Raw genomic sequence first — 21,362 nt, forward strand, 5'->3', positions numbered from 1 at the left:
ACTGGTTGTTTAAGGAATTGGTGGTTGCTGTATTAGGCAAATGGATCTAGGATGTTACATTGCTCAGCAACGGTTCCTGTGAGTGGTTGAACAAGGTTTCCATTTCACAACCTACATAGGTTACGTTTGCTAAAATTATAGAGGCCCTCTTACCAAGGACTAGGATGAAGGCTTATTCTTCCATTTGTCCCTATGTTGCAGTGGAACTCAAATTGTTCTTTGTGGAGAATCTTTACTCTATCCACCAACATGGTGAGGCCTCTGTCACCATACTTCTACAAAGGACTGCACTCTGCCTAGTGCAGCTGGAGGTGGAAATTGGTTTCTTGTCACTATTGGGAAATTTTAGTTTCTCTCCACCTGAGTTTTAAAAATTACATTACTTTCAGGCAATATTGTCTGAAAAGCTTATCTATCACTCCCCGTATTCCAGCTTGAACTTAGGGAGCCTGATATTGCAGAATTAATTTCCATAAATAAAGAGTCCCAAGGATGGTATAAGTTAGTAGTGTGTCCTTGAGTTTTCCCCCAGCAGGTTTTGGAAGCAGACTAATGATACTGAAAAGTCATGTTTAGGGTGACCCAGGATTCAGGTGATGCTGAATGCTGGTATGCTGAGCTCATGCTGTTAGTCAATACTGTCTGCCCCTGGCTGAGTAGTTCCTGGAAGCAATATCTTACACCTTAGAGGAGGAATGATGATGGAAGTAGTGTGCAAGTGGAGCCTCTGCTCTCTTTTCCATTTTTTTAACCTGCCCCCCAAAATTTGCTGACTGGAACATCTGATGAAGACAATTCCCCCTTGTAGGATTTTTTTTTTTTATTACACATTGGAGGCTGCCTTTTTTAGTGACAAGGAAGCAGGGGTGCTGAGGTCCTTTGGAGGAGGAAGCTGCCTGGTCCCTGAAGATGGGACTTTTTCCCAGCTCCTCTGTGTTCCACTCTCCAGGACATGAGCCCCTCTATGCCCAGCAGGGGTGGTAGCCAGTGTGCAGAGGGTGAGCACTCCCTTCATAGTGTGTTCATTCCTCCTCAGCATCCCAGCTGCTTATGAAGAGAAGAATGTGGCCAACAAGATCTGCGAGGCTTGGCAGGAGAGGCCTGAAGCCCTGGGGGTTGGCCAGGGAGATCCCGCTGCCCCTACTCCACAACCTGCAGATCTCAGCACCCCAGAGTGGCAGAGCAGCCCTGGTGGACCCGAGCAGCTTGTCGAACTGGAGAGCTGTGCCAGCAGGTGAGGTCTGAACTGCACTGAGCTCCTTCTGGCTGGAGCCTGGGTTTTATAGGGGGCCACAGGACAGGAAAAACACACACACTAGACAGGTCTATTGCTCACTACAGGTGTGAGTAGCTAGGAGTCACAGTGAAGCATACCAGACGCAAACATCCCAGGGGTACATCTCTACAGGTTTCAACTTGGAACACTAACAGCAAATTTATTGGACCAAAGCCAGCACAAAAAACCATGTTATCCCATGTCCAGTTAGAGCCTGAAAACCTGTTTTGCATTCAGGTTTCAGGATACTTTTGCCATTCAGGGAGTTAGAAGATCTCAGGAACATATGCCCTGCTGTGTATGGAACTCACTGACAGAAGTAAAGCCTACCAGTTTGATGAGATCTTTCACCACCACCATCATCAGGATGGCCATGCATAAGACAATGACTCACCTCCGTGGTGGTGACCTAGGGTTGTACAGTGGTTGCAAAAGGCTAGTAACTGTAACCCAAGGAAACAGAGTCTGTGAATTTTCTGAGAGGTATGTAGGATCAATGAGGATCAGGACACCAGGGATCAGACAATACCACCCCCTTGCTATGCTCTCCTGTGAGTAGCTCTCATTTCCCAAAGTGGTAATTTTCTGGCTCTTGACCCCAGTAGAACAGTGCCTGGCTACACCAAATCACAATATTTGCACTTTGGAAACCTAGATAACTTATATAATATCTTTTCACATAGGAAAATTAGCTCTGAGTTTTTAAACTATGTTTTTGTAAGCAATCTACTATACAATTGCCTACCAACTGGGCACAATGGCACATACCTGTAATCCCAGCAACTTGGGAGGCTGAGGCAGAAGGATTGCATGTTCAAAGTCAACCTCAGCAATGTAGCAAGGCCCTAAGCCACCTAGCAAGACTCTGTCTCAAAATAAAATATAAAAAGGGACTGAGAATATGGCTCAGTGGTTAAGTGCCCCTGGGTTGAATTCCCAGTAACTTAAAAAAAAAAAAGACTGCTTACCATCCTGAAATATTCTGTCCATTCTCATTTATAAAAATCCAAGGAAACTTGGAGTTACTGGATCAGACAAGAGTGGTCTCTGAAAGGGCTACACAGCTGTCAGATCAACAGTAGGAAGACATAAAAAGTAAGAGAGAATGTCATCAAATTATGTTGCTAGGTAAACGTTATCTCCATCTCTGATAGAATTTTCTGGCCCAAACATTCAGCTTTGATTCCTAGGAATCCACCATTGGCTCCTGATCCAGCCTAATGTGTAGTAGAGGTTTCTGACCCAAGACAAGACTTGCCTTATTTTCAGGATTCATTTCTTATGCATTGTGTCTTTTTTCCTGTCCCCTTACCTGATTTTGACCTACTTCCTGCTCTGACCCCTCTATGTTTCTCAGTTCTAGGAAGGGGCCTAACAGAAATTAGAACCCAACAGTCAGAGCCCAAAGTCTGCACTGTTAATCACCATGATGTGCATACTTCTTCTCTATTCATGATAAGCCCAGAAAAGGAAAATCCAGTACAGTAACAGGGACGGGTCCAGGCAAAATACATCATATCCATGATGGTCAGAGAAGGTTCTTCTGTTGTGGAAACAATTCAACTAAGACCTGAAGGAGTTTACAAAGATCCTGGGAGAAAGCAACATGGGCAGAGAAAAAGGGGAAGAGGGCCTAAAAGTTGGCCCACCTGGATGGTGGGTAGGAAGTTAGGTTAGTAGGGGCAGGAGATGGGGTTTGTTAGGTCTTGTAGGCTAGGGAGAAGAGGCTATGGGAGGGAGGTGGGATGTTTTCTAGGAGCATTGGAAGTCCCATGCTGCTAACAGTGTAGTCCTGGAGGAATCTCCATGGAGGTTTTTTTTTTTTGGTCTTGCCCCTTCAGTTCTCTTGTCCCCTCAGCTATTCCTCAGACATGGATGACAATATGCCCAAAACTTACTAAATGTTTAGTTAGTGTAGGATCTTATTTCCTTATTCTTGTAAATAATTCCTTTATCACTCTTTCGCTCTGCATTTTATCCCTAATCTGTCTTTCCAAGTTCCCATGGGACCTCCTTTCCCATCAAGTCCACTTCCTCTAGTCTCTGTGGTTCATCACCCATGATGTAGGAATAGGGCAGGGTGGTTGCATATGTTGAGACAGGATGTCTCACAATGTCCATGGTGGGAGAGTAGGCCTTCAGGTGTTATCTGTAAAACCATGATAAGCTCCGTACTCTAGGAAACTTCAGACCCTTCTGTATGGATGGGCTTCAGTTGCACATGACATATTTTGATACTGTAAGGCAAAAGAGCTAGGTAGGTACTAGGTCATGATTGTTCTTACCCTACTCACTCTTATACTGGTTGAGGTCTCAGGCCCTGGATTCTCTGGCAAGGGACTTGTACCCCAGATTCTGGGCCAGGTGGTGGCAGCCTTATCTGTAGCACAATATGAGCTGCAGCATGTTGCACAGAAGCTCAAATCAACCCAGGACAGTGTGTACCCCTAGTAGTGACCAGAGGCTGCTGCAGGTGAGCTGGAAGAAACAAACAGGCAGGCACTGATGGGGCCTGAGAGAATGCCTTGAATTGCAGTGGGCATTTGTGCTGACTTTGAGTATGGGACTTGTGGTCTGAGGGCAAACAGAGGGACAGTAAATAGGGGCCTGTCCAGAGAAGGGCCTTGTAGCTGCCTAGGAGGTGAGATTCTAGGACCAAAACTGGTGTTGCGGCTATGAAGGTATGAAGGTCAGAAAATCCCTAAGTTCTGTCAGTTTCCTGCCTCTTCTAATGACAGAATGAGATGCACCTGACTTTCTTCCTCAACATCTAAATTCATCTGGCCCTCTGCCCCTTGATTTCATATTCTCCTGAGAGTTCTCTGAAGGATGGGGGCAGGGGGGGCTGATCCCAGAAAATGGACTGTCCCATCCAGTTAGGAGGTGAGCTGGGCTTAGCTGTGAGCTGGGTTTTGTCTTCCTCTTCTGCTTCCTCCTGATTGTTGCATCCCCAGCAGCTCCATAAGTGAATCACAAAGGTTAAAGTCCTTGGTTGTAGTCAGGAATTCAAAGTGGACCCTGGGCTCCTACTCACCATGACCCAGATGTCACCAGGTCTTGGAAACCTGGCATATTCACAATTTCTTCATTAGCCTAATGCTATTCTTTCCTCCATCACCTCACACAGCATCTCCATCCTAATTGTAAAAACACCTTGCTCCAATACCTGGGAGGAGACTCATAAATCTGTCACTAGGGTCACCACTCACCATCTACCATTTTGAAATTTCCCTATGTTCCCCTCCCACTAGGAATCTAGACAATGCAAGATACCCATTCTCAATTAACAGGGTCCCCAGAAGAGCCAGTCCTGATGGATGAGGTGGCCACCATAGTGTGAGATTTCTTGAAACTCCCCAGATTTCCATACTATATTATATACAGAGGTGACTTTTTGCCACCTGCAGAACACTGACAGATTAAATCTAATCTGGATATTCCTGTTCTCCTTTGTCAGACAGTAAATTTTCCAAACATCCCTTGCAGTACAAGTGACCATGTAACCCAGTTCAGATTAATGAGACTTTCAGGGAACAGGTACAACTATGCCCACCAATTTCTTTCCATATTGATATTGGGTGTGAGGCCTCGACCTGTGGTAATCTTGAGGTCGTGAGGCATCAAACCACAACCAGAAATAATAAAAGAAGATATGAAGAGCCTGGGTCACTAGAGTCCTCAATCAATCAGTAAATCTATGCACAGTGCTAAGGGTCCATGAAAATACTTAATTTCTTTAGAAATTAGATAGAAAAAAATCACCAATCATATTTTGTTCATTACTCTTCCCATTTTTTATGCCCTCACTGCCTCCATTTCCTCCCACTAATATCAGAGAAAGACAGTGGATAATGGTGTGGTTTAAAATATGGGACCTGTACCTGCATTTGTATTTTCTTCCTCAAACTAACTAATAAAATGCTTTGCTTAAAAAAAAAAAAGTGGATATTGGAAGATAAGGGTCTTGCCACTGACTCACAATGTGACCTGGGCCATGTCTCCACCTACCTTGCCTGGGGTTTGTCATATGCAAAATGAGAAGTTCCATTCTATGATCTCTCAGAAGCCTTCAAAAACCAATGATGAACCAGGCATGGTGGTGCACACCTGTAATTCCAGTGGCCCAGAGGCCGAGACAGGAGGATCACAAGTTCAAAGCCAGTCTCAGCAACTTAACAAGGCCCTGAGCAACTCAGTGAGGCCCTGTCTCTAAATAAAAACCAAAAAAGGTATGGAGATGTAATTCAGTGGTAAAGCACCCCTGGTTTCGATCCCCAGTAACAAAAAGAAAACAAAACAAAAATGCAAGTGATGAGTGATTTGCAGACATTGTTTCAAAAACACCAGCACTTATTAAAACCCTTTGAAGTGGGAGTTTGAGATTAGACCATATAATCATATTTGGCCCAGGAAAATGTCATGTTTCTGTGTTGATATGTTCTCCCCTCCCTCCATATATTTCAGGGTGAGAAGTCCTTCAAACTGCATGGTCACTGTTACTGTTACTGCTGTTTCTGAGCAACCTCATGTTTATATTCCAGCTCCCCCAGTTGAATTGGACTCCAACTCAACCACGTAAGAAAGGGATACCTAGCAACCTAGGAGATGCTTTCTGAGCACAGGGGGTTCCCTATTTCTTCTTTAGAGGTAAAAGACTCAGCTTTTATTCAGTGTTGCTTCCCCTGATAAGCCTCCTCCAACTCCCAGCACTCCATGTAAACCATATAAACTCCTATTTGCAGCCTAGACATGGTTACATCACACCCACACCCTCTTCTCCCTAACCCAGTAAGAAACTGAGGTGGCACTTCCTAAGGATTAGTGGTTGCAGCCAGCAGAATGTTTCTTTCCAGAGGACCTTGCTAACATGTCTGTGCAATTGACCTGGGGAGGCCACTGAAGGCCCATGAATGGCAGCCCTATGTCTGTTTCTCTCATTTGCCCTCTGCCTTACCTGCACTCCTGGCTGCCTCTTATCTGCAGGAATAGATGACATTGCAGGGAACCCATTGAGTGAGGTCCATGTGTGTTGACAGGGGACCAAATTGTTCTCTGCTGACATCAGGTCAGCAATCTGAAAAGTGCAGCATGAAAATGAGGGCCAAATTTGGAGCCATGCTGAGCTCAGCATGAAGCAGGTCTTATTTCCAGTGCTTCCAGAAACCTTCCAGGATAAGGTGACTTCTTGGCATCTGGTACTCCACAAGTGAGAAGGAAAAGGTTAGATTCAATGTGGAGATTTTGTAGTACCTGAGTGCTTCCAGGGAGAGCACTGGATGGAAAGAACTAACACTTTGTGTTTAAGGCTTGGAGGTTGTCCTGGATGTGGTCGAGAAGAGAGAAGGCAGAGTCCCAGTGAAGGGGTTGAAAGCCTGTTGGACTGAAGTGCAGAAGTCTGGGGAGAGGGTAGGGCCTTGAGATCTGCACAGAGAAAGTCCTGTCACCATTTGTTGCAGGGAGCCTCTTTCTAGAGCTCTTGGTTCAAACACAAGCTGAGATGAGACATTTTAGCTCAAGTTCACAAGAGTGTCAGCAGCCTAGCAGCTCCATCTGCTGCTACCTTGGAAATCTGGTATATGGCAGACCTACCAACACCTCCATCCTAGGCCTTTCCATGAGCTTCTGCAGTTCCTTCAAACCAGGCTGACTGGACTGACCCAACCTGCAGGCCAGGCTCAGTCCCCTGGTATCTTTTGGTAGACCTCTTTCTGTTCTGCTCTGTTCCTTCTGCAGCAGAGGGATTCTTTTCGTGAAGGAGTACATGAATGCTAGTGAAGTGTCTTCCAGGAAGCCAGCATCTTCATCTTATGGCAGGTAAGAGCAAGTGTTAGATCCTTCCTTGTCATGGCCTTTTCCTGTATTTCCTCCTTCTTGCATCCCCAGTACCTCATTCAGAGCTTGAGCCAGAGTACCTTCTGGGGGATCACTTGTTGAACAGGTGAGTAGTATAATTTTCCTCTGATGTTATTTATGCATTTTCAGGTGTTCTGTCTGACTAGTTGATTTTTTAAAAAATATTTTTTAGTTGTAGATGGAAACAATGCCTTTATTTTATTTATGTATTTATATGTGGTGCTGAGGATGGAACCCAGTGCCTCACATGTGCTAGGCAAGCACTCTACCACTGAGCTATGACCCCAGCCTTGACTACATGATTTTTGAGTTCTCCCTTTACACTTAATTTATCCTATATCCTATTTCCAGGGCCATCCCTTTCTGCCTGTCCTTGTTGCTTTCATTTGTGAAACCCCAAGTACATCCCTTTTTACAGAGCTGATGGGGCCCTTAGGAACATCATCTAGGTAATTCCATTCTGTCCAAGATCACTGGGCTCCTTTCTTTGGCTTCCATGCCCTTTCATGCAGGCTGCCTCATTTGAACACACATGTGACTAGTGTTCCTGATATATGTGTAAATTTTCACTGATATATTTTTATGTGCTTGCTTTCTGATAACATATGGAAAGGAAGGGTATTTCTATGTCATCTAGGTACCACATACCTACCCACACTGACAAGGGGTACCTTTGGGAAATGTTGGGGTTTTTTTTAGTGACATATCATCTCACTGCAGGGGTGAGGACAGGATTGGGCCTCTGGGGCTTGTAGACCGGCTTTCACTGGGGCTGTGGATTGATGAGCACAGCTCTAGCTCAGCCCTCACTGATTGGTTCATTCTGAATAAGATGCTCAATCTCTCTGAGACTCAGTTTCCTCATTTGTATTTTCTTGGAATGGTTTTTTGTGACAGCTTTATCGAGTAATAATATACCCTTTTCAAAGTTTATAAATCCAGTGGGCTTTAGTGTACTCATGGAAACATGCAGCCATCACCACTATCCAAGGTTAGAACATTTTCATCATCCCAGAAAGAAACCACAGGCCCATTAGCAGCACCCCACCATCCCCTGCCACCCACACGCCTGTTTTCTATCTCTATAACCTTGTTTAGAACAGGGAGGTTTTGAGATTAGGAATAATGCTCATGAAGCCTCCAGCACAGCCATGGGAGCTGATATTTGCCTCTCTGAGTCACTTGACTGAACCGTGTCCTTCTGGTTTTTGTTCTCCTAGTCCCGCCAGTCTGCTAAATTTAATTCTTAGACTCTGACAACTAAATCTATTTTAAAATTGATTTTAACCTTTAGTTAAAATATTGTCTTATAACAAACCTGTAGACTTTTCTTTAGTGGGCAGTGAGAAATCAGGACCTGGGCCGAAAATGTAGCTCACCCTTTATTTTGACTATGACCTTAGGCACTCCACCTGGCCTCTGAGCAGCTTTTTCCTAACTACCTCATAGGACCACCACATGGCTCCCAGGGGAATGGCAGCTTCATTAAGAAGTATCTCATGGCTTGTAGCTGGTTAGTCACCCTTCCCTGACAACATTTTTTAACCATCCGTTTTCATTATAAATTACAATATTATTGAAAATGAAAATACAAAAGTTAAAAAAACCATCTTACCCCTAATCCCACCCTATAACCCAGAGACAGGTATTCTATTAAATGTTTACTTCATTTTTCCCCATCCCAAGTGTCTGATGCTGAGTGGGCTTCTGGTGACTATCACATTGTAATATAGTCATATACATGGAGAGAAAAGTTCACCTCTGTTTCTTTTGGTCAGTGGACCTAAAATTCCTCTTGGTACAACATAGCCTCCAGAATCCCAGCAACTTCACCCTTGTCATCTACCTCACCACATGGGGTCTTCTTTGTGCCCCATGAAAGAACTCTTCTCCAAGAGAATTATGCCTCCTTTGTACCAGCCCCTATAGTATCAAGTGCTATTTTGGATCACAGTTGATGGCTGTCAATGTAGTCATATCTGGCTTGTGGCCAGAGAATTAATTAGAAAACTGTCCACTATGCATGATAGTGATAGTGATCCAGCTTTCACCTTCTTTCCTCCTTTTCTCTATTATACTCTGTGCAGTGTCAGCAACATTGAGGACTCATTTAACATGGAGAAGAAACTTCCATATGACAGCATACCACACTCTGAGAGGTATGCCTGCTTCCATACTGGGGAACTCCATGCCATATGTGTTTGTTCTTGGTGCTTTGCAGCTTCCACCTTGTTGACAGGTTTGTTGCAATAGTGCAGGACACTGTAGGGTGGTACCTCCCTTATCAGGATGCCACACTTGGGACAACTAAAGCCTTTGAACCCAAGTAAGAGCAAAGGGTAGACATAAAGCGTTACTGGTGAAGGAAGTGGTGTCTGAGAGCCCAGGGCACTCAGGTCAGCAGGAGAGTTTCCTCAGAGTAGAACTTAATTAACTCACACATCTGACCAGAAGTCAAAAGATAAAAACAACTATAAAAGAGTGGTGAGTGGAAAAAAAATTTTTAAATGGGCTGCTATTATTAAGGAGACAGAACTAAAAACTGCAAAGTGATGTGGAATCATTGAATTGAATGAAGGGCAACTCATTCAGCAGTTGCAAAAGTCATCATTAGATAACAGCATAGTTACAGGATCTTGTTAATTAAAAATCCTATTTTAAAATTATTGGAATAGAGTGTTAAAGAGTCTTTGAGATTGAATCTGCTCAGATTACAGTGAAAGAAAGTATCTGGTTAGGAAGTAACATACCCTTAATTCACACAGGGAGTTAGGGGCAGAGCCAGGACTAAATCCCAGGTTAGGGATTTTTGTACTTTGCTATCTGCCGTCTCATTTATTGAGCATTTATTATTTATTATTTTCATTTATTGTCTGGATCCTAGACAACCCCAGAACACTTAATAAGTTATATCACCAGATAAAGTTTAGCAAGAAGGGCAGTGTACCAGTCTGTTATATGTTACTATAACAAAATACCTGAAGCCAGATACTTTATGAATAAAAAAGATTTATTTAGCTTACAGTTTAGGAGGTCCAGGGGTATGGCATTAATATCTGTTTGGCTATGGTAAGGGGCCTCATGGAGGTGACATCACAAAGACAGGAACATGTTTAAAAGTGGCAAGTGGCATGCTCAGAAAAGGTATTTGGGGAAGGTGCCAGGTTCTCTTATAAAAAATCATTCTCATGGAACTAATCTGATCCTGCAAGCACTACATTAATCTCTTTTGAGGTTAGTGCCCCACCACAACCTAATCTCCTCCCACTATGCCCCAAATCTTAAAAGGTTCCACCACTGTTACATTGCCACACTGAGGACTAAACTTTCATCATATGAACCCTTGAGGAACACACTCAAACCATAAACAAACCACATGAAGCAGGTTGATTAGAAACCTTAGAATCAGCCAGTTCCATGGGAGTAAATGAAATGAGGCATCCACTTTAGTAGTATAGCAGACCAGATACTCTAGGGAGCCCCTTCCCACTGCACAACTACTAAATCTAGAGTCAGACATTACAATTTAATTGCTGGGCTTAGAGGGAGAAAGGGGATTCTCCAAGGACCACCCCAATCACTTGCATACTTTGTGCATGCACACATACACATACACATGCATAAAGAAAAACTGCAAGCTGATGGTGGTGGTAATATACAAAGGAACAGGACTTCACTGAGGGCAGGAAGCTATAGAAACACTTCTGTCCAGAGAGTAAGATCTGGACCAGCAGCAGGATGACAGGGCTGAGCTCAGAATGCTTATGGTAATTCCAGGCCTTGGAAGGGAACTAAAATGGCCCCAGATTGCTAGCACCACCCTAGCCACTGTCAGAAGCAGGCCTGAATCTCTGGAAGCAAGCACTCCTAAGTTTAGCATATAGGATTAGAGCAAACAGGAACTTTTAATATGTCCTAAGGAGAAGAAGCAGAGGTGACTCTTATGGAACAAAAGCAAAGATACTGAAATATGGGAGATAAGTGACCCTGAAGCCAGTATATAGAAGTTTAGCATAAGCTCCAAGCAGACACTCCAGGCAGAATAAGAGAAGTGTGAGTCCAAGAGTATTGGGGATGGGGACCAGGGCTCAGTGGTCCCAGGTATAAAGAAAAGGGACATCAGGATTGGTTTTGGAGAATAGCGCAAGAGCCTACAACAAGCTGAGAACCAGTCTAGCCTGTGATTGCTCCCAGAAAAAGATGTCAAGCTGGGAATTCTGACAGTAAACTGGGGCCCAGCTGGATCAGATCAGAAGTCTGTATGCCAGTCTGACTACTGGGTTCTTGTCTTTCATCTCACAGAACAACTGGAGGGAACTGTACTTACTGCAGCCAAGAGATCCAAGACTGTCCAAAGATCACCCTAGAACATCTTGGCATCTGTTGCCATGAATATTGCTTTAAGGTAAGAAAGATAGGTGGTGCTGCTGAGAACATCATGTAGAGTACTGGAGTCTCATGGGTTCAGCGAATATGAAGAATGATCCCTGTATACATTTGTGCATAGTCTCAGAGACTTTGCAGGCCTGGGAGTTTAATGAACTCCCAATCTGAAGAAGTGAAAGAGTATGGGCATTCCATGTGCTAAGTACCATAGGAGAGACTTTTGGGGAAAGAGTATTTTCTAGTGGAATGGCAACAAGTACAGAGACCCTGGGGCATAATTCTAGCTAGGAAGATAAGAAGAAGGTGATAAGGTCACAGAGATAGCTGGGGCCTGCATTTTATAGGCCTTGGAGGACACACACTTTGTACCTTATTCTAAATTCAGTTGGAAACTGCTAGAGGATTTTGGTCCAGATTTGATTCAAGGCTTTTAAAGGATCTCTGACTGCTAGGTGAAGTAGAGACTGTAGGAGGGGGCAAGAATGGGAAAATGTGGCTGGTAAGGAGGCTGTCAAAACAATTCAAGCAAGAGAAAAATGGTGACTTGACTAGGAAGCTGGCAGTGGTGATGGCAAGATGATGGCTCGATTGGGAGTACTATTTGAAAATAGAGTTGACAGGTTGTGAGTATAGGAGAATAAGAGGAGTTAGAAGATTCCAAGGTTTGAGGCCTAAGTCACTCAGTGAAAGAATAGTGGTGCTATTTACTGTGATGAGAAGGACTGAAGAGGAGTGGGTTTAGACATGTACTCAAGAATGAAGGAGGAGATAGGCGAAAATGAAGGTGCCTTGGCTAAAGCCAAGTAGGCAAGTGCCATAGGCCGTTGCATGCTTAAGTTTGACTTCTAAGAACAGGCCACTGCTAGAACAGGCCACATCCTCTGGGTGTGTTTTCCCCAAGCCATGGGACCAGATGAGCTCCCCTAGGGTACGAATAAACGTGGGGGAAGACTGAGAACTGAGTCCTGTGGATTTCTAGTATTGAGAGGTGGGGAAGGGGAGTGGGACCTGTAGAAGAGGCTGGGAAGTAATGAAGAATATGGATCCCCAGGAAGCCAGGGTCACAGTTTCTCAAGAAAGTTGTAGTGGTCACCCTGTCAGTAGTTGCTGTGAGATCAAATGGGAGTAAGAGTGAAAACTGACCCTCATAGATGGCCTCTCTAAGAACACTTTTGGTGGAGTGATGAGGACCAAATCCTGACTGGAGTGGACTCAAGAGAGAATGAACATGTGGAAATGGAGAGCTCTGGCTGACTTGCTTCAGAGAGCAGTCAGGCAGTGGGGAGGAGACCACCGTGTATATTGATACTGACAGGCGTGACCCAGCAGAGAGCAGACACAGGTGGTGCAGGAGCAAGACATCCTCCTGTAGAAGAGAAGGATGGGTACCTGCTTGACACAGTGTGGTTAGCAAAGGCTGCCTGTGTGGCTCATATGCAGGGAAGTTCCCAGATTGGGTGGTGGAAGAATAAATTTTCTTTAGCAGTTGTTTCTATGTTCTTGGTTGGTACAGAGCATGTTCATCTGCGAGTGAGAGAAGTGGGGAAGTGTGCTGGAGTGTAAGGAAAGAAGAGAAGGGATGAAATATCACCTCAGAGAATGGGAGGGTAGATGGACCAGAGAGAAACAGAGGCCGTGTGGTACCCACTTGCAGTGAATGCTCATGAGCTCCTACCTAGAACAGTCAGCAGGGTGTGTGGGTTCCCTAGCAAGTGGCTTGTATGGACAGGGTAGAGATTTTACTAGGTGAGGCTGATGAAGCCAGAATGAGACTGAGTGCTGGGCAGGGGTTTTAAACTGTCCTGGTTGGGGCTCACGTGAGGTATGTGGAAGTTGGAGTTGTGGCAGAAAAGTGGGGCCTGATGTGGTTGTGGGATTTCTGGAGAGTAAGCAGAGTGCCTGAGTCACCCCATGTGCAGTTAGCACAGGGTTAGAGAGGTCACAGAGAGCTCCTTAGAACCAAGGGTCTCAATCCCAGATTGTGATATCAAAGCCAGTGGTATCCCAGCTGCATTCTACTGCCTACCCCCTCAAAAAGCCACCACATTGCTCAGGGTCATTCATATAAACTGTTTCTTCAGTGACCTTAACTGAAGGCTTTTCTTACCCTTTGAAATATGAGTTTGGGTTTTTACATTTAGGAAGAAATGGATGAAGTAAAAATGAATTTTTTTGCAATTTGATTAAACTGGGAAGAAGCAGCTAGATTGCTTCTCTGCCAGTTCTGTAGGAGTGGTTATAATTTATAGAAACAAAAGGCAGATGATATATATATATATATATATACATATATATATAAAATGAGATATATATAATGATATATATATATATATATCTTTGTATATAGATTTAGCAAGTCTCTGCTAGCCAGAGAACATGTCACTCTCTTTTTTGGTCCACTGGGCTAGGGAGTAGATTTTCAGTTTTCTGAAATTTGGGATGCAGTAAAGCACTTGTCAGAAGTTGTTTTAATTTTAAAGGGGTTCTGTTTCAGAAAGATAGAGTGCTCATGGCTGCAGCATCATAGCAGTTCTTCAGGATCCCCATTCTCTACAGCATGAAGCACTTTCAATATGTTTTCTTTCTGCCAGAGGCGATCCACTAAATAGATTGGTACTCTCAGTCAGCCAAGTTCAGGTTCAAGTCCTTGTTCACAAAAACTAAAATTATAGAGACATAATATATGTAGTAAAGGGTTAATTGATTTACAGTGAGAATTAAAATTTCCAGGAGGAGGAAATTAATTGAAAAGTAGAAGTAGCCAGTCAGAAGGGTGCTTGGCAAGAATGAACAAAGGCACTTGGAGTAGCCTCGAAATTGTTCTCTGCCCTTCCCAGCACCCTTGGAAAGATTGAAACCCGAAGGCTCAGTCTGGGACATGGAAAGGGCTGGAGACCAAGACATGCGTGGACTCTTTGGCTCTTCTTATTTGAGACTGTCTACAGGCCACACTGCCTCGACAACCAGTGCCAGGAAGGTTCACCACTGGCATGCCTGGGGAGGCAGGTTTGTGAGTCATGAAGTTGGAGGGACTGGACTGCTAAAAGATCCTTCCCTTTCATGGGACTCTCATGTCACCTTTCTCACCCTTAATGCCCCAGCCCCTCCTACAAAGGCAGTGACTGCTGGCATTTACTGAGTACTTTCCTTATATCCCTGACCCCAGGCTATGTGCTCTATGTGACCTATGCCTCTGTTCCTCATGACCTTGAGAAGTGCATTGTGCAGGTGAACTCCTTTATAGATGCGGAGGAAGCTGGGAGAATGTCAGTGACTTGCCCAAGCTCACCCAGCGAATAATGTGTACAGTCAAGGTTTTAAATGCACACTGGATTCTGAATCCTGGGCTCCTAACCACTGTCGTCATCCTGCCAGCTGGTTTTTGTGTGTTTTTTGCTTTATTTTGAGTTTCAGTTTTGCTTCTGTTTTTTTGCCATTTTTTGTTGTCTGCTTTGAAGTCCAGGATGCAGCATCAGCTCACAGCGTCTGCCACCCTCCTTGCTCAGGCATCCCCTCGCATTCCACTCTTCATGTTGCTTCACTTTGTGTGTTGATCTCCACCTTGCTTTCTCTTTCAGTGTGGAATTTGCAGTAAACCAATGGGTGATCTCCTGGATCAGATCTTCATTCACCAAGACACCATCCACTGTGGGAAATGCTATGAGAAGCTCTTCTAGGTGGGTGCTGGCAGTCCAAGGAACCAGAAGCCAAGAGATTCATTGGGGGAAGAAATCTTCCCTGATCTCTCCCTGTGTCTTAGCCCAGGACCCTGCTATCCCTTCAGCCTTTTTGTCCATGAAGCCCGGTCTTTGTGTCCCTGTGTCCTATGATACTTTGAAGCCTTAAGTGACATGAACAAAGTCCTCCCTGAGGACTTCCAAGTTGTCAGAGTCATAGTCTCTTCCTCTCAAGAAGCACCTTACATCCAGCACCCCAGCTGAGCCCTCTAGCTGCCCTGGAGTGCTACTGGAACTCTATTAGCATCAATTTGTAGCAAGGAAATAAAAACTTTGCAAGGAAAGGGGTGTGGGGAAACACCTAATTGATTTATGGTAGTATGAGGACCTCACCCCAGGTCTTCAGATTCTAGGCCTGCACTCTGCCAAATGCTTTGGACCACCTCCACCATTGCTTAGCTTAAGATCAGGACTCAGTAGCCAAAGTAGTCAGTAAAACAAGCTTCTAAGTTAATAGACAGTGGAGTTGTCCCCAGTGTCTGATCATGGAACAGAATATTTACCTTGAAGGCAATCAGAATGGGTAGGAACCATACTCTTCCCCAGCTACATGCAGGTTGCCTTTGCAACAGGTGATGCATTTCAACTGGACTCTAGCTCCTGATCACTGGAACAGTGACCCACATCAAGGGCCTCTGACTGATCATTGGATTGAACGTATATTTCCAGTCTCATGGCTGCTCCTATTTTCTTTTAGCTCCCCCAGGATGATCAGAAGCTGATGACTCCCGGACAAGTTTGGTTGTCCCCAGTTCTTGGATCCTCTCCTTTCACTTCCTTCCTCTGATTTCCTCATACTTATGCCCTTCTTAGATTGAACATGCTTACATCCAGTATTGTATCTTACTGATGCTATGATAATTACTTATGTGTGTAGCTTTTTATAGCTTAGGAGGCACTTTACATCTATTGTCTCATTTCAGGCTCCCGTCAAAGGCTTGAACAAGAATTCCATCTTTGCTTTCCTAAGACATACTGACTTTCTGATGAGTATAGGTGGCCTAGAATGTTAGGAATGGGCAGAAGTATGGAGTTCATTTTGTGCTGACTCCCTTGAGGCTTCTGAGGGGTCAAGTTAAAGACTGTTGACGATCCCTTGTGGGTAAATTGCAAGCATTGAATGCTAGGGATTGGCATAGGCTAATGTTTAGCTTGTCTGTTTCCCATATATATTTTTTAAAGTTTCCATACATTCTTCAAAGTAGTTAGTTGGTTTTGATTGAGTTATGTAGAAGATTTTAATTACCTCCTCCCATGCACCTTTTGCTATATTTGACTTTTTCCCTGAAGGCATGTGGTGTTTATGCAGTTAGGTTTAAATTCAATATGATATGATTTTAGGAGGCTACTGACCAAAGGGGTATCTGTGTATGTTTGAATCTTGATAACTGATTAATGCATTTGCCCTTAATTCCTGCTTACTGGGCTGTACACAGAAATCCTCTCAACTTCAAGGTCCATAGAGCCAAGTAAGATTAAGAGGAGAAAAAAGTAACATCTTTTGAGGCCTCACCACATACCAGGTATCTTTGGTATTAATTGATGTAATAATCCTGAGAAGAGAGTATTCTTGTCTCCATTTTGCAAATGAAGATAGTGAGGCTCAGAGAGGAGGGTGGTCATTGCCTTCTAAAGAACCCTATGCATAACCACTGCTGTCCCTCTCCAGGGCCCATGCTCTTTCCAGGAACAGTAACCACAACAGTGAACATTGATTTAGTGTTTAGTATATGTTCAGCACTGTGCAGAGGATACCTGATTCCTACCATGTAACACTACCCCTTTGGCCTCCACCAAGGCATACTCTTATAAAGGGGCAGGATGTGAAATCTCAGTCCTCCTCTGGGCATCCTGGACCCCTGATGAAGCACTTCAAGGGCCAAATTGCCGTCCTTCCCTCTCCTCCAAACCAAGGTGTTTTCAGCTTGGAGCAGATTTGACTCACAGACTTCCCAAAGTGAATCTTGTCAACCCAGGGAAAGCTCCAATCAGCCAGTTACTCTGAATACACACCCTTCAGTAGCCTCTATCTTTAGTTTCTGAGCCCTATGCATATTGGCTTGTGGACTTGTTATTCCTGTCAAATGATCAGAGAAGAACATTCCATTAATTTGCATAGCTTGCTTTGGATTTACTCTGAAGGAGAAGAGTAAGTATGTCATGTACCCAGACTAAATGTGAGCTAGTCTTGAAGTCTAGCTCCCAGCATGGGACTTGGTACATGGTGAGCACTAACATATAGGTGTTGAGTGAATGAGAAAGAAGTCACTCCTTTGGTGAGAGGTGCCATTGCGGAGTCTCAGTACAGGCCTCCCAGATGGAATACAAGGTAAAGAAGCCCAAGATAGGCTGCTTTCCCCACCCTAAAGATATACTCTTCCTTTAAGGTAGTTTTAGAACCAACCTGTGAGATATTGAGAGATAGCTTGTAATGTCAGTATTGATCTTGATCCAAAGCAGCCTCTTTCATGTCTTAAAAGACACAGAATTCTGCAGACTTAAGGAAGAGGAATGGTTGTATTACATTGTTACTTTAAAAAAATTTCTTAGTGTTTCTAGTTGTGCTTGCTTAACCTACAATAGTGTACACAATTATAATAAATGTTAAAATATACATGTCAGTTTGAGGTTTCCTTTTTTTGAGTTTAGTAACTTGGTGTACCTGGCTGTGTGATTTACCTGAAGCCTTTCTCTACAAAAGCAACTAAGTACTTACAGCAAGATCTAGAAACTGAAAGTACAGGGAATGTGGAGTTCTACGTTCAGCAAATCAATATAGGAAATAATATTACTTTGGATATATTCTTCCCTTCGTATCCTTTATAGACAGATGACCCATGATGAATAAACATTCTTATTAAACATTTCCAACGACCAAGAACCCCTTCCTCTCCAAGCCCACACTGTCCTGTGGAGAGCCTCAGCTTTAGAAAATGCATTCTTCAACTGAGTTAAATCATGTTTCCCTTTAATTGGTCACCCACTGGTGGTCTGTAATCCCTTTCCTAAATGCCAGCCCCTAAACTAGATTGAAGATACTTTTCAGGGTCTCTTTCAGTCAGCTCCTTCCATTTAAACACTCCTGGTTCCTTCAGATCTTCTTGACATTGATTCTGAATACACGTCTCAAAGGCACTCTTTAAAGCTGCCACGCAATGCTCACTGGATCTTATTACTCCAGCTGTGTATCAAAAGGCAAGACTGCTTCATCTTGCTCCTTAAAGCCAGTGCTCCAGACTGTCAGGGTCCTAGTGAATTGTCATTCTGCCTATCAAACCAGCCATGCTTCCAAGTTTCACATCATCAGAAAATGCAGTTTATATGCCATCAAAGTCTTGATCCAACTCAGGGACAGGAAGTCCAAAGATGGAACACATGAGACACTAATGAAATCTTCCCACCACTGAATAGGGTTCTGGGGGCTATTGTACTCGTCTCTCACCCCACCCTCAACCCCCTTTTGGCTAAAATGGATGCAATTAGGAAAAGAGAAAGAGCTTTTACTAATTCAAGAGAAAAGGATTATAGTGCTAGCTTCTAACTAGGTATTTCTGTCTCAGTTGATGATAGTGTGTGACACAAAGAAAAACACGGTACTGTCACTGTGAAAATTAACTAACAAACCAATTTCCCACCAAGCAAACTGGTCCCAGTATTGGACCTCCAGTATCCCTACTCCTATTTCCTGTCTCCCACCCTGAGTCTATACCCATGAGGGCCCCTTACCCATTCACCCCCATTTATAGTCTTCTGAGGCCTGCTCTTTTCTTATGAATATCTTTGGACTATATATTTCCTCCACAGGACACATTCCTCTGGTGAAGTTTCTCTGCAGTCTCCTCTCACTGGGAATATCCCAAACCTACCTCCAAATTTGTTCTTCCCATGGTTTTATGCCTCTGAATGCCTTCTGCTCCAGGCCCCTTACCAGGGCCCTCTACTTGCAAACACTCACCCCATTCTCTGAGCCCTGTTGGTGAGTTCTGACCCTACCAAGGACTCTGCCAGTGAGGTTCATCTGCCTTCTTCCCATGAGTGTCTTTACCAAGGCATGCTTTACTTAATTGGTCTTGTTAAATGGGTGTTTATTTTATTCCTTTCAAATGAAAACATTTACTCTTTTCTCATTGATTTTTCTATCATTTTCTACTATTTCATTAATATCTACTTGTTTATTACTTCCTTCTACTTACTTTGGATTTAGTTTGCTTGTCTTCTTTTTCTCTTTTTTACTTCTACTTTCCTCAGTCTGCTTGAAGTTGACAGTTTGCCTTTTTCTAGTTCCTTAAGGAGTAAAATTGAGTTTTTGACTTGAGATCGTTTTTAGTATATGCATTCATAGCTATAAATTTTTCTCTTATCACTGCATTAGCTGCATGTTATGTTTTCATTCATCTCAACAGATTTTCTAATTTCACTGTGACTTCTTTGACCCACTGTTTTTTTAGGATTGTTGTTTAATGTGAATTTCCAAACTTACTTTCTGTTACTGATTTTTAACTTCATTATGTGGTGGTTGAAGAACATATTTTGCATGACTTCAATTCCTTTGAATTTATGAAGGCTTATTTTCTGGCACTGTGCTTTGCTTTGAATGCATACTTCATTGGGTTCTTCTTGAGCAGCTGCTTTGGGTCTCTGCCATGGTCACTGTCCACCCTACATTTGCTGTTTGCAGCCTGTCTGTATGATGCATTCTCCTTGAAAATTGCCTCTCTCTCTGCCTGCTCCACCTTGCTCATCACCTATGAAGTTCACTATACACTGTGCTCTTCACAAAGGCTCTTAGTGAATCATCTCAGACCAGCTTCTGCTGTACCAGCCATCCAGTTTATGTTGGTTCGATATGACATGCTGCTGCCAGTCAACTCCTTGCCTGTCCATTAGTGCTTTCTTTTGGACCAACACCTTGGTGCGCCACTTTGTCACTTAATCTCTAAACAAGCATTTACTGGCTATCTGTTTTCTACCAATGTGCTAGATATGGATATCCCCTCCCAGTAAAGCAGACCCAGTTTAGACTTTGGTGATGCTTATAGCATACCATTGTGATAAGTGCTTTGAGGAAAACATACAGGGTAGGAAAAATGCTTTAATATAGTAAACTATTCTGGGCTTGATGGCCAGCTTTTCCCAAGAAGATGATATATAACTTAAATAGGAGTTTGCTAAATAGAAGAAGGATATCTTCCAGCTCCTTTTTTTATGGTGTTCTACATTCATGTCCATCCCCAAGGTGGTTGATTTTTTCTGCATCCTGCCAGGTCTTGCATGGGGCACAGGGATACATCGGGGATCAAAACAGGCACAGACTGTTAACTCACAGAATGGTGATTTCATGGAGAGAAAGGCAAGGCAAAAATCCCATTTTGGTAGTAACTGCTAGAGGAGCATGGAGAAAAGGTGTATAACCTGGATTTTGGAGTCAAGGATGGTGTCCTGGGGGAGGGGACCTCTGAATTGAAGTTTCTTATTTGTTCATATAATAATTTAAATATTTCCTGAGCACCCACTGTAGGCCAAACCCTCAACTAGACCCTGACAGAATGATGTATTACACAGTGATAGTGGAGCCAAAGCTTCAGTGGAGACCCCTGAAAGTTAGAGATACAAGGAACATGGAATTTTTGCCAGGACAAGCTATATGCACCATGTAAAACCAGCTCAAGAGAGTGACCATGGGGGCCACCAGTACTTTTAGAAGTAAGTTTGTCAGTGGAGCCCTGGAATCATTAAAGAGTTCTATGATCACTCTTCTCTGTAGTCCGGACCTTATCCTAGGAATCACAGCTACTCAGCTGGGAATCCTGAATGCAACAGCAGAAGCAAAGTAGCAAACAGGATAGTCTGACTTGCTCAGACCTGCATATTTGGAAAGCCGATCATAGTTTTCATGGTCATGAAATAGATAGGAAACATACTAAATTCTTACTTGATCTATATAAGCAGCAAAGTTCTAGGTCAAGGAAACAAAATCTAACTTAAATGACAAAAATGGAGTTATAGCACTCAATCAGTTCTCACACTTGAGGCAGTTTAACATAGACGTAAAACCCCACATCTGGTTGAGGAAGGCCCTCAGTCCATGCTAACAATTGTATTGTTAATCT

The 21,362-nt window shown here is 43.5% G+C and overlaps 1 protein-coding gene across 8 annotated transcripts in view; it reads left to right on the forward strand.

Moving 5' to 3' along the window:
* Znf185 (zinc finger protein 185 with LIM domain) overlaps positions 1–17,875 on the forward strand; it is a 53,012-nt gene extending 35,137 nt beyond the window's left edge. For 4 of the 8 annotated variants that reach the window (XM_047536814.1, XM_047536819.1, XM_047536817.1 and 1 more), the window contains 7 exons: positions 1,037–1,234; positions 5,741–5,851; positions 7,010–7,090; positions 9,217–9,288; positions 11,432–11,534; positions 15,094–15,192; positions 15,950–17,874. In XM_047536814.1, the coding sequence (XP_047392770.1) occupies positions 1,037–1,234; positions 5,741–5,851; positions 7,010–7,090; positions 9,217–9,288; positions 11,432–11,534; positions 15,094–15,192 (664 nt within the window). In that variant the 3' untranslated portion in view covers positions 15,950–17,874. Of the gene's footprint in view, positions 1–1,036; positions 1,235–5,740; positions 5,852–7,009; positions 7,091–9,216; positions 9,289–11,431; positions 11,535–15,093; positions 15,193–15,949 lie in introns of all 8 variants that reach the window. The other 4 variants (XM_047536816.1, XM_047536820.1, XM_047536815.1 and 1 more) reach the window with 2 other exon arrangements.
* The last annotated feature ends 3,487 nt before the right edge of the window (positions 17,876–21,362 follow it).

This window comes from Sciurus carolinensis, chromosome X (assembly GCF_902686445.1).
Source record: "Sciurus carolinensis chromosome X, mSciCar1.2, whole genome shotgun sequence".
Taxonomy (NCBI): domain Eukaryota; kingdom Metazoa; phylum Chordata; class Mammalia; order Rodentia; family Sciuridae; genus Sciurus; species Sciurus carolinensis.